At 33.5% G+C, this 12,008-nt stretch overlaps 2 protein-coding genes across 6 annotated transcripts; both read right to left on the bottom strand.

The window, feature by feature from the left end:
- Positions 1-4,484: 4,484 nt before the first annotated feature.
- LOC142527397 (uncharacterized) lies at positions 4,485-5,481 on the bottom strand. The gene is made up of 2 exons (XM_075632184.1): positions 5,057-5,481; positions 4,485-4,962 (listed from the first exon to the last, which is right to left on the bottom strand). The coding sequence occupies exons 1-2, from the start codon at positions 5,289-5,291 to the stop codon at positions 4,673-4,675; spliced, it is 525 nt and encodes a 174-aa protein (XP_075488299.1). The 5' UTR covers positions 5,292-5,481; the 3' UTR covers positions 4,485-4,672.
- Positions 5,482-6,444: 963 nt separating this feature from the next.
- On the bottom strand, positions 6,445-10,036 carry LOC142527870 (uncharacterized). Of its 5 annotated transcripts, none has more exons than XM_075632850.1 (4): positions 9,778-10,034; positions 9,072-9,445; positions 7,032-8,903; positions 6,445-6,701 (listed from the first exon to the last, which is right to left on the bottom strand). In XM_075632850.1, exons 2-4 carry the CDS (start codon positions 9,413-9,415, stop codon positions 6,587-6,589), a joined length of 2,331 nt encoding a protein of 776 aa, XP_075488965.1. In that variant the 5' UTR covers positions 9,416-9,445; positions 9,778-10,034; the 3' UTR covers positions 6,445-6,586. The 5 variants fall into 5 exon arrangements, with proteins under 5 accessions (XP_075488965.1, XP_075488964.1, XP_075488967.1 ...); XM_075632849.1 differs by having other exon boundaries at positions 9,072-9,430; XM_075632852.1 differs by lacking the exon at positions 9,778-10,034 and adding an exon at positions 9,636-9,771 and having other exon boundaries at positions 9,072-9,430.
- Between the last annotated feature and the right edge of the window lie 1,972 nt (positions 10,037-12,008).

Below are 12,008 nucleotides of genomic sequence, written 5' to 3'. Positions count from 1 at the left end.
ACCGGCAATGTTAAATAACAAAGTTAATTTTGATCATCAATTAAAAAAGTAGAGGACAAAATTGAATCTTACCCTAAGATTTATCTTGTGTGATTTGACATTAGATAACACTGAGTTTTGAAATGTTATCGTTGTGGTACAAATATATGTGGAATCTTTTATTACATTCATCGAGTAATTCAAAAACACGACCTAAAAATGATGGTTATTTTTCAACGTCGATGTCAGTCTCACAAAAATTATAATTAATTATAATTGATGATAATAGTTCAATTCAAACACGTAAAATCGTAAAACAGCTCGTGCATTTCACCACAATTATTGCTCTCACAATTATTATCTACACCAACCTATTTGTTCATGTTGTAAAGTGTTTTTTTTTTTTTATAATTAAATTGATTTATATTAGTCATATTATTGTTGTAGAGATTAGTAGAGGTCTTAATGTAAACTGACATGAATAATATTGAAAATAAATTTGTAATTTTGAGAAAAAATGTTGATGTAAAGATGACTAGGAAAATATAATAATTGAGAGATTTTTGTAAAGATATATATTAGTTTTTTTTTTTAATTTTAAAAAAAATTAAAAAATAATTAATTGGAAGGGACGAGAAGTCAACGTTTCTCAATTGGAATTATTCTTGATAATGACTTTGATGTCCACTCAATAAACAAAAGTTACAAGGCCTTTTAAAATCTAGAGAAAATAAATTAATTATGCCTTGGTACCGAAAGACAACACTATGTTCCTGTAATGTCCCAGATTCGACGATTGTTTTCATTGTCAGAGTCGTACCTCCTGTGAGGCGAGAGAGGCCATCGTCCTCAGGGCCAGCCTTCACAGGGGCCCAAAAAAAAATTGGTCTCATGTTGTTGAGGCATGCACCTAAATAATATTTACATTAGATATTTTAAAAAAATTAGACATCGACCTATTGAAAATATGATTAAATATGATGATTGTGTTCATTGAGATTTAATCAAATTATGTAGAGCCAAAACAATAAAACTACATGGCTCATTAATTAATTTTTTAAAAATTTTGTATGCATAAAATAGTAATGTTTGTCCAATATATTTATTATTTTATCTTGTGTCAATTCATATGTTAAATTTTTATATTTTACTTGTCGATTATTTGGCCTCTTTTCTTGAATTTATGTAGTTGAACCCATTTCAAAAAATAAAATACAAAAAATTGTGATACTTACCTATTTTACATATCTTTATTTTATATTTTATTGAATAAAATATTATATTTATTATTTAAAACAAATCATATATTTTTACAATATTGATTCATTATATTTATCATTTTGTTATTTGATAGTTTATATTGATAAATTTCAATTTTAGCAACATATCTTACAATTTTTGTCAATTTCAATCTTTTTCCAATATAATTGTTCATATGACACTGTATTACGTTATAGCTATGTTGATGTTGTAGCGCACGAAGAAAAAAATCACAAAGAGATAAATATATAACTCGTAAATTATACTTTCTTTATATCTATTGTTTGGTTATTTTTAATTTACAAACTGAGCTTTACGATTATTTATCACAACAAAATTTTTTTTCACTTCAGGCCCTGTGAATCACAGGTACCGGCTCTGTCCACTGTATTAAGACGAGTCTTTCCATCGTGCTTATGTTCTCACTTATACGCACCCTAAAAAACTTCTCAGTGGGTCACCAATCTCAGAAATGGTCTAAATCAAGCACAGCTTAACTTTAAAGTTTCATGTGATGAGCTACCGAATAGAAAATGCACCTTCTTGATATGTGTAATACATGTCAAACCTTTTAAGTCATCTTCAACTGCACAGTCTCATACCTGAATAGTTTCGAAATCCATCTCCTTCATGTATAAGATCGGTTCATTCATATTCCATCCGTCTAAAAACCTATCAAAACCATTCATTGTCTTTGCAACCTCATGACATCGACTATTACTCCGCTCTCTTCAATCCCGTGGCTCACAATTTCACTTTATCTGTACCTAATTTTCTCACATATCTTTAATGTTATTAATAATAATGAATAATAATAATAATATAATAATAATAATAAAATGTACGTCACTTTAGTTGAATCCACTAGAAAAATCAAATAATATTATTTATTTCACGTCAACTTTTATTTAACTTCAATAATAAAATTCCAAAATTCACAATTTAAACTTTTAAAATTACTAAAACGTGCCACATATTAATAAGAATGATTATATATTTCAAAGTTGGAACAAATTTGAAAAAAATTTCCTAGTTTCAAATAAAAATTAATATATTGCCAAGATCGCAATTATTTTAATGAAGAATTATTTCAAACACTCAAACAAAAATAAATAATACTATTTTAATAATTAATTAATGAAAACCATGTCCGCATGCATCATTAAATTTATACAAACAATAATTGAGGGAACATATTATTATTATACTCAAAATAAAGACAAGCCCTTATTAATTGAGTGGCACTAATAATACAGAAGGGACCAATCAATCATCTCTTGAATCTCCACATGCATGAAATCAATGGACATATTTGTATATTATATATTATCGCAACTGCATTTCTTGAACTCTAGACAGTGGCAAGCTAGAAATATGATTCTACTCACGTTAGAATTTTAAACTTTACAATCTTTTAATATTTTAAATTGATCTACCCGAGCTAATATAATATTATTTCAAAATTATATAATATTTATATATAAATTTTTTTGAAAAAGACTTGAGCCACCCGGGTTTTTACAAGAGTTTGCCTCCGCCCCTGACTCTAATGTTAAATGAGACTAATTAAGTTATCTTCGGTATTGTGGTAATCACAGGAATAATTTTCGTTAGATCATGCGGAGTAATTTTTGGATTAATAGGGATCTTTTCATCTCAGACCTGAGAGTTTTTGGGTTCGTGATACAAGGTAAACTTCGAAACAAATATCGAGATTAATACTCCTGGATTGTTGGGATAAATGACATCGTTCGTTCTCTTGTAATGCCCCGTGGGCATGAGACATCATTGATCTCTATTTGTTTCTGAAAAAACATCACACGCTTCCATCTCAGTGGATTTATTGATGCTGCACTTTTTCTTGACCGGAACTCCTTATGATAGAATATATCTTGACAAAATGGATAGAATAACTATCTCAATGTCAAAAATATTCACGATGTTTAGTAGTTTTTCGATGACCTCCCTTGCATTATCAGATATGAGTGATTTTAATGTCGAGTTAATAGTATTTTTTGTACTGCTTACCTAGTCCAAAATATTTTTTAACGATAAAACTAGCTTCCATGCAAAGCGACAATTGATAATGCTTTAGCTCGCATGTCTGCACCAGTTAAGGATTGGATCCACGCATTACCAAGGTTTTAAAAAGTGTGAAGCGTTCCGAAGCGCGGATATCGAGCTCCAAGCTTTTCAAACTTAAGCGAGATTAGCACGGACTTAAGCGTGAAAAAGCGTTTTTTATCTTTAGTGTAATGGTAATTATCTCAAACCAATAAATAGATAAAATAATACATAAATATGATAAATTTAAATCTGATGAATTAATTCTCATATTTATAAAAGCATAAATATCTCAAAATTATAATCTTTATTTGTTTTTCAACTAGAACCCATTAAAAAATATTAAATATTTATCAAATCATTGTCATACATGCTTAATCATAATTAAAAATAAAAAATAAACATCTAAATTATAAACCTAATTTATTATTTTAAAATAAAAACATACTTTCAGAATAAAAAAAATAAAAAATAAACAAGTACAATTACTTGTGTTTAAACGCGCTTAATTAAAGTCTTAATTAAGTTTCATTCGGTCAAACTGTAGTTTGGTCGCTTTTCTCCGAAAAGGCGTTTTAGACCACTGCGCATTACAAATCTTACAATTTATTAATATAAAATAAATTAAAAACATACAAAAAAGTTTGACTAAAATTTGACAAATTTTATTTTTACCCCTGGTAAATTTGTTTCGACAATTTATTAATATATAAAAAGTAAAAAATTCTCTTTCGTTACTAAGAAACAAAAAACTTTACGAGGAAACAAAGCAAATAATTTTAGTTAGGAGAGTCAAAAATACTTATTAAAAAAATAAACTATATTATAATAATTAGTTTTTATGTATAATTAAATTAAGATTTTCAATTTGTTTTTTTAAAAATTTTAAAATTTTAATTTCTAATTTTTTAAATAAAACAAAAGAACCTATACAAAAATAGAAATGAACGGTACACGCACAGATGCATGAACAAAAACTTTTGTTGTACACACACACAACTATGTATAATTTTACAAAAACTTTAATCACTATTTATGAGTAAATAAGATTTCCGCAAGGTTAATTTTTTCACATTTTTTCAAATAAAAAGATGAACACCTTGAAAATGGGAAGAAATGAAATAAAAATATCATCGTGGAGAAAGGAGATTAGAGAATCAAAGAAAATACATACAAGAGACTTAAGGGTAAATATTATTTCTTTTTTTATTTATTGTTCTGATTCTTGAAAATATTATTAAAATAAAGGAAATTTAACAAGAGGGAAAACAAAGAAATAGAAAAAAAAAAAAAAAACCACTCGATCGTAAGTAATCATGTGATTCTACTCAACACTAAAAAAACACAGCAAAAGAGATGGTGCATGCGTTCACAGTTCTTGGTGGTGACTTAACTTTTCCTTGCCCGATTCATACGTCTCTTCCGCCATGGATTTGGCTGCTTCGTACCCCTCTTTTGCTCTCTCTTCCGCCCAATACAACGTGTCTTCTGCTTCAGCTGCTCTCTTCTTGCTTTCCTCTGCCAGTTTCTTTCCCATATCGCACACTTTCTCCTCCACTTTATCTTTCGCTTCCCCAGTCTTATCATAAGCTTCCGCTGCTTTATTTCTCGCTTCCTCGGCCGATTCACGTGCCTTGTCCTTAACACAACCGGGCTTGTCTGCGGTACAATATATATCCAAGTAAACATATACGCGTGAAACTCGTCTAACATTTGAAAAACATAATTTCCTTCGCATAGGTTAACATCATACCTTGATTGGCGTTATAACGGCCGTCTTGATCATCAGCAGATTTAAAGGATAACTTGTCCTTCGCCCACTCAGCCCAAGATTCCGAACCACCGTCACTCCCCTTGGCTTGTTTACCCTCACCCGCCGCCTCTTCTTCTATCTTTTCAGTAGTGGCCTTGCAGTCGACATCAGTTTTGTTCAAAATCACTGCCGCGACCACCAAAAACAGCACGAAAAACACTCCACTGCTCCTCATGGTGCGTGATATCGGGATACAACTACAAGAACTAGAACAACTACCGCAGCTAGAACAAGCAACACCCACATATATGGCATACGGAAGTATGTATATGAATCTTCGCAATCAATCAACACCATGCACAAGAACAAACCGTGAGCTTTCAGAGATTTGAGTAGTTAATGCATGTTTCTACTGTTATGTACACGTTTGTATATATATTGTCGAGTTGGAGGTGAGATGATGGATATGAGGAACGGTGCTAGCTTTAGTTAGATGACGAGTGGCAGCAATCGTGGCAAATTTTGCCGTGCAATTTCGATTAGTCACTTCCAACCGCTACTTTTGGTCCTCAAAAAGGTTGGCCGGTTTAACATTCCCGGTTCTTCACAAATATTAAGGAGTGGGAATTGCTAATCCGGTTCTTATTCTGACGTCTTTTAAATTATTTTTTTGAGGGGAAAAAAACGTTACGTTGTTTAAAAGAATTGAAATGTGATCGAATGCCACAAATGACAAATTATTTACTTTGAATTCGAATTTCGGTTATTTTTTTCTCATCTATAATTTTAAATGACAAAAATTTGTGTGAGACGGTCTTACGGGTCGTATTTTGTGAGACAAATATCTTATTTGAGTCATCCATGAAAAAATTTTACTTTTTATTATGAATATCGGTAAGATTGACCCGTCTCACAGATAAAGATTCGTGAGATCATCTCACAAGAGACATACTCAATTTTAATTGTATTGGCTGTAAGTCGTAGCGTTTAATGAATAAATCAAATTTCGAAAGTTACAAAAAATTTTGTAAGTACATAAGAAAATTATAAAACATCATATTTTTTATGCTAAAATATATAAATCTTGAAATCCTTTGGAAGAGACCTAAAACGTGAAATAAATTTTAATTCTAGAACATTAACAAACTAGAATGAATCTTATATTTTAGAACGTTAAAATCTAGAGGAAAATGATAGTACAAATTCATCTCGTTGTTCCGGCCTAAGCCAAATTCTTACATTTTGGCTATGCCAGAGAATATTATCGAACAATCATGTTTGAAAGAAAGCGACTTTAAAATTTAACACCCAACTTCTTCAAGTGGTGGTGTAAAAAAATGAGTTCATGGAGAAAAACTGGATCACAAAATATTGAAAACATCCAAACAAAACTAAAAAAGAGCTTTCTTGAAACTAATTGCAAAATCTGTAGATCATATTTCTATGGCGCACTTGGTCACAATTATACACAAGTAAGCTAGCTAGAAGATATCATGTAGACACGGACACCGAAATTAATCAATCAATCAATCAACTGCTTCCTATGGGTTCGCGTTCCGGTTCCGGTTCCGGTTCGGGCTCATTGTCGCTCGTCGGCCCCCCAATCAAAAGAGGAGTCTCTGGTTCTTCAAGCCCCTTGGCCTTGCTGTAGTTCAAACAACCAAGATAGAGTGTGAAAAACTAAAACTAAAACTAAAACCAGGCCATGCTTGAACTACATATATATGAAAACTAAAACCATGCGACAGAGTACATTGCACTGAAGCTAAACATCAAATATGATTCTGGATGCATGAAACAGAACTACAGTGTCATCGTTATCATTTCATGATTCAACTGCGTTGCAACGTGAGTCTGCAGAGATATGACTACTAGATGAAATCTGCTATCAATATCTTTGAATCCCAACTGCTTAATTGTTTAGAACCTTATGTGTGTGAGGAAGAGCCAAGAGGGAGAAAGTATAAAAACTTACTTGCATGTTTTCTTATTGTGGCCTAGGCCCTTGCATTTACTACACTGGAGCTGGCGCTTAATGATATCCACAGAGTCTGCGGATTTCATCTTTGGTCGGCCTGGAGCGCGCTTAGTAGGCGGAGGAGTTACTATAGTAGCTTCCACCAGCACTTCACTTTGCTCTTGTTTCTCCATAGTTGGTATGGGGTTGATCGACTCCAAATAAGTCAAACGGTAGCTTTCCGACATGAAGTATCTAGAGCAATAATCATAGAGGCTCCTGCCAAGGCATTCAAGAACAGCAATAGCATGACAACAAGGCAATCCTGTGAGTTGCCATCCTTTGCAACTACAGTCCCAGTGATCGATATCAACTATGTCAACAGATTCACCACGGACCTCAAAGACACTCCCATGTGAGAGTAACACTTGAAGTGATCTCGATTTTGCTGTCTCATTCTGAAGCCTGTCCTCCATAAAAGGTGTCAAACTTGTAACCCACTGGGTCGATTCAAGCCTTCGCCTATAAATTAGTTCCATGATCTTGCCGCGCAAAACATCGACCATCTGAGTAATTGGCAACTCATCCACCTCAGACACCCAACTGTAAAACTGTTGGCCGAAGTTGGATGTCATGTGATTGTATCTCGCCCCACCAAAAAATGTGTTAGCCCAGTGATCTGGCTCACTACTGATGACCCAATTATAAGCCTCATCTGAGATGGCCTTTATGTTTTTTACGCAACTTTCAAACACCTCGAGTTTTGGTGCATAGGCAGCCGCATAGAAATCTTGAACCATGAGCCGCCTGGCATCATGTGAAAATTGTCCTTTCAGATCTTTATTAAGTTTCTCAGCAAGACAGCGCAGACAGTAACCATGGCAGCATTCCTTGCCAAAAATGCCGAGCAAAGATTCTCTTATGCCTTTCTGGAAATCGGAAACAAAAGTAATTCGCTCAGATGTCGAGAGAGCAGATTTTAATTGTGACAAAAACCAGTGCCAGTTATTTTCGGTTTCTTCGTCAACCACAGCAAAGGCTACAGGGAAAAAATCATCATTCCCATCTGCGGCAGTAGCTGCTAATAAAGTACCTTGGTATTTTGAGTAAAGAAGAGTGCTATCAAGAAAAATGAGGGGGCGGCACTGGCGAAAACCAGATATTGAGGCATGAAACGAGACAAAAAGTTGGCGGAAGCTTGAATCTTCTTTTGTACTCAATGTGGCAAGACTACCGGGATTAGTCTCCATTATCTTCTCACAAAAAAGTGGTAACTGTGAATACGCCTCTCTGTATGAACCCTGAAGCTGCTCTCGTGCAATCTCCTTGGCTCGCCAAGCTTGAGTATAATTCAACTGAATGCCATAATCACGTTTGATGTCACTCGCTATGTCTTTTGGCTTGTAATTTGGAGAAATTTTCAATTTTTCCTTAATGATGCTTCCTATCCATCCTCTAGTCGCCCTATAACCAGCTTTTACAGTAGCCCCTTCACAAGTGTGCTCCGGATTCATTTTCTTTATGCATATTAGTTGAGTGGTAGCCAATCTAGATGCATATATACGCCATGGACAGCCTTCTGTTTTGCACTTGGCAGTAACACGATGACTGTCGTTTTTCTTATATTTGTAGGTGAATCCATGGGCAATCGAGTACTTATGCAGAGCTTCGCGGAATTCGGCAAATGTATTAAATCTTTGGTCCACACCAGTGATAATATTTTCCCACTGAGTCGCTGCTCTACGGTGCTTATCCTCATGGCCATAAGGATAAACATCAAGTGTTGTAGTTTCAATAGGTTCATCCAAGACAATCGCATCATCAGTTTGCATAAGGTCCACAGGGACATCAGTAGGAAGTTCTGACTCAGAAGCAATCGTTCTGCTAGACCTGTATAATTAAGAAAATCATGCATTCCATTCGGAACATACTAAAATTGACCTCAATAATGCTCCGATAATAAATCAACATACAAGCAACTACAATTCTGGGGGCAGCGCCGCAGGGCAGGGGAAACAGTTCATATTGAACATGCTAAAATTGCAAGATGAAAAGTACCTACTGGCAGGCATATTAGACACATTTCGGGCAGCAGTAAATACAAAAACTTCCACCTGGTCAGATTCCTTAAAGAAGTTAACCATGCGGTGAAGGTCCTTATCCTTAGATATACTGATGAGGGTCTTCCTGTTCCCAGGGAGAAAATACTTGATCCCCATGCCATCCACACCACATTGAAATGTTTCAGCAAGTTCATGTTTGAAATCTTTCAATGGGGTGTGCTGATCCAGGTCCAAGGCATAAGCTTCCCCACCCGCATAATATAAGGACCCATCATCTTTGTTGCTCACAAATTCCCCTCCAGATTGGCATATGGCTATAATTTTCTTCGTCGTACCCATCACAATTCACATAACCTGTATCACCAGTTACTGAAAAAATCACACCTCGAAAAACTAAACAGACGGGAATAAAATCAAGCGAAGAGACGACGAGGTTTCCCAGAGAAAAAAGCCCTAAGGAAACAACAATGCACCAACTTTCAGCCACAAACAGCACAAAATTAGGAACTGGTATCAGTAAAAAAATCGAAACCATGACAATCGACAGCCAAGATCATACCTTTATACGGTTAAAAAGGAACAACACGACCTCAAAAAAAAAAATTCACAGCTCCCGCAAATTTGATGGCACAATTCCGTAAGTAATTTAATTCAGTGAGAAAAAAGCAGCGATTCAAACCCAAAAAACCCAGAGGCTTTACCTTTTTCACGGTAGTGTGAAATTAAGCTTGACTCTGTCGGGTCTCCTGGGTAGACACGGAGAGGAGGAAGAGATCCCCGATGGCAAGGACCAGGGAATATTTACTGATACTAAATTAAATCTGAACCGTTGGTTAATCCAAAGCTATCCCGCATCCGTTGATGTTACCACGTACGCGTGTGCCCAATCCACGAACCTCAATATATAATTTCCATTTTATATATATTTTGGGGAGAGGCCGGGGATGGCACCGACCCAAGGTCCGACGAGTATCGATGGGTCGGAAAATGGGTAACGGGTCTGTACACAGAGTAGGTTTCTTGTGAGATGGTCTCACGAATTTTTATTTGTGAGACGGGTCAACCCTACCGATATTCACAATAAAAAATAATATTATTAGCATAAACAGTAATATTTTTTCATGGATGACCCAAATAAGATATATGTCTCACAAAATACGACTCGTGAGACCGTCTCACACAAGTTTTTGCCTTGTACATAATTAGAAGATATAAAATATAAAATTTTATTTAAAAATATCTTAATATATAATATTTTATTTTAAAAGTAAATTATTTACGTTTACGGTATTATATATGTTAGGCATCATCGGTATCTTTTTAATTATCATAATTATTAGAAATTTGATGATATTTTCAAATACAAATAGGTCTTTGTGCATACAATTGGGAAAAAAAAGATTTATTAAATAATTTAAATTTTAAATGTGAACTCGTTTCCTCGACATTTTACTAGATAATATTTTTGTGTGCTTGATTTTTGGAGAGTATATTAGGATATAATAAAGTTTATAAAGATATTTTGGTCTTTTATAATATATTAAAAGTGAGTTAAAACTGATGTAATTTTTTAAAGTTTCTTATAAACTATCTACCAACTTATTTTTAATATAAACAATGTAAGCTTTTAGTTTGTGATCTTTACATGAAATTTTGTTCTCCAACATTTACATATACTCCTAGTTTGTGATTATCAAGTATTGAAATATCACAAACATTATTATGAGACTGTCTTACGGGTCAATTTTGTAAGACGGATATCATATCCGACCTGAAAAAGTATTATTTTTTATGTCAAAAACATTATTTCTTATTCTTAATATAAATCAGATCGATCCATATTACGAATATAGATTCATGAGCTGAAATATTTTCAACTCCTTGGAATGATAATTTTCTGCAACTTATCTGCGTGACAAAGTTACTGAGTACTGATAATAAAAATAAATTTGGAGAAAAAAGTTTGATATTGACATCATAATTATTTTAAAATGAATTCTTTCTGTGATAATTTTTTTTTCGATTTTGATATTTTATATCATTAAATTGTATTTTTAACATTATATCTTTCGATTTTTGACAATTATATTATTTATTATACATATATCAGCACCACGCTAGTGCTGAATCGGTGCAAAAAGATAAATATACACAACAAAAAAATATTTATTTTCCTAATTTTTTATTTTTCCATATGCTCAATGGTAAAAAAAAATGTCCCGAATTTTTATTTGAAAGAATTAAGATTTTGAGATTCAATCAATCGCATCGATCACACACATTCACAAACGTTCAAAATTCACCAAGTCCGAAGCTTCAAAAGGAAACATCGCCAAGACAATTATCCAACATTAATCTTTTTTAATATAGGAAAACATATTTTCTTTGTCTTTTTTATATATAAAAAAATCATTATTTTATGACATCCTTCCTAATAAACACATAAAAAACCATCAATTTTAGAGGGATGGAAATTTTACTTTAGGAAAAAACAAATATTTAAAACATGGGAGAAGAATTATATTATATTATATGAAACTACATAAATATTTACAAAAATATAAAGAAGAAAAGCTACCATCCCACTCCAATTACTTTTTTCTTTGCCCAACTACTTTTCATTTCAAAGTCATGGTCGAAATTATCTAAATAAAACGTAAAAGGTTTCTTGGTCATTAAGAGGAGCTGGATCAATCCTACAGTGTGAAACCCCTTAAAACTGTAGGTAAAAAAGTCAACAAGTTGTTGTTGGCTGGTACAACTTGCAGCCTAATTTGAGGGGAAATAAAAAAACGTGGGTTGGCCGCGGGCAAATTTGAAGAGGAATTTTTATACGCGTTTTTAACGCGTCTTCACACGGTCAAGGGGCTCTATGAATAAAGCTCCTCCCTTCATTCACAAATCATCCATTCTTCGAGTTTTCTCCTATCTT

The sequence above is a fragment of the Primulina tabacum genome, chromosome 15 (assembly GCF_025594145.1).
Source record: "Primulina tabacum isolate GXHZ01 chromosome 15, ASM2559414v2, whole genome shotgun sequence".
Taxonomy (NCBI): domain Eukaryota; kingdom Viridiplantae; phylum Streptophyta; class Magnoliopsida; order Lamiales; family Gesneriaceae; genus Primulina; species Primulina tabacum.
The sequence above is the reverse complement of the archived record's forward strand: the minus strand, read 5'-3'. Positions and strand labels throughout refer to the sequence as shown.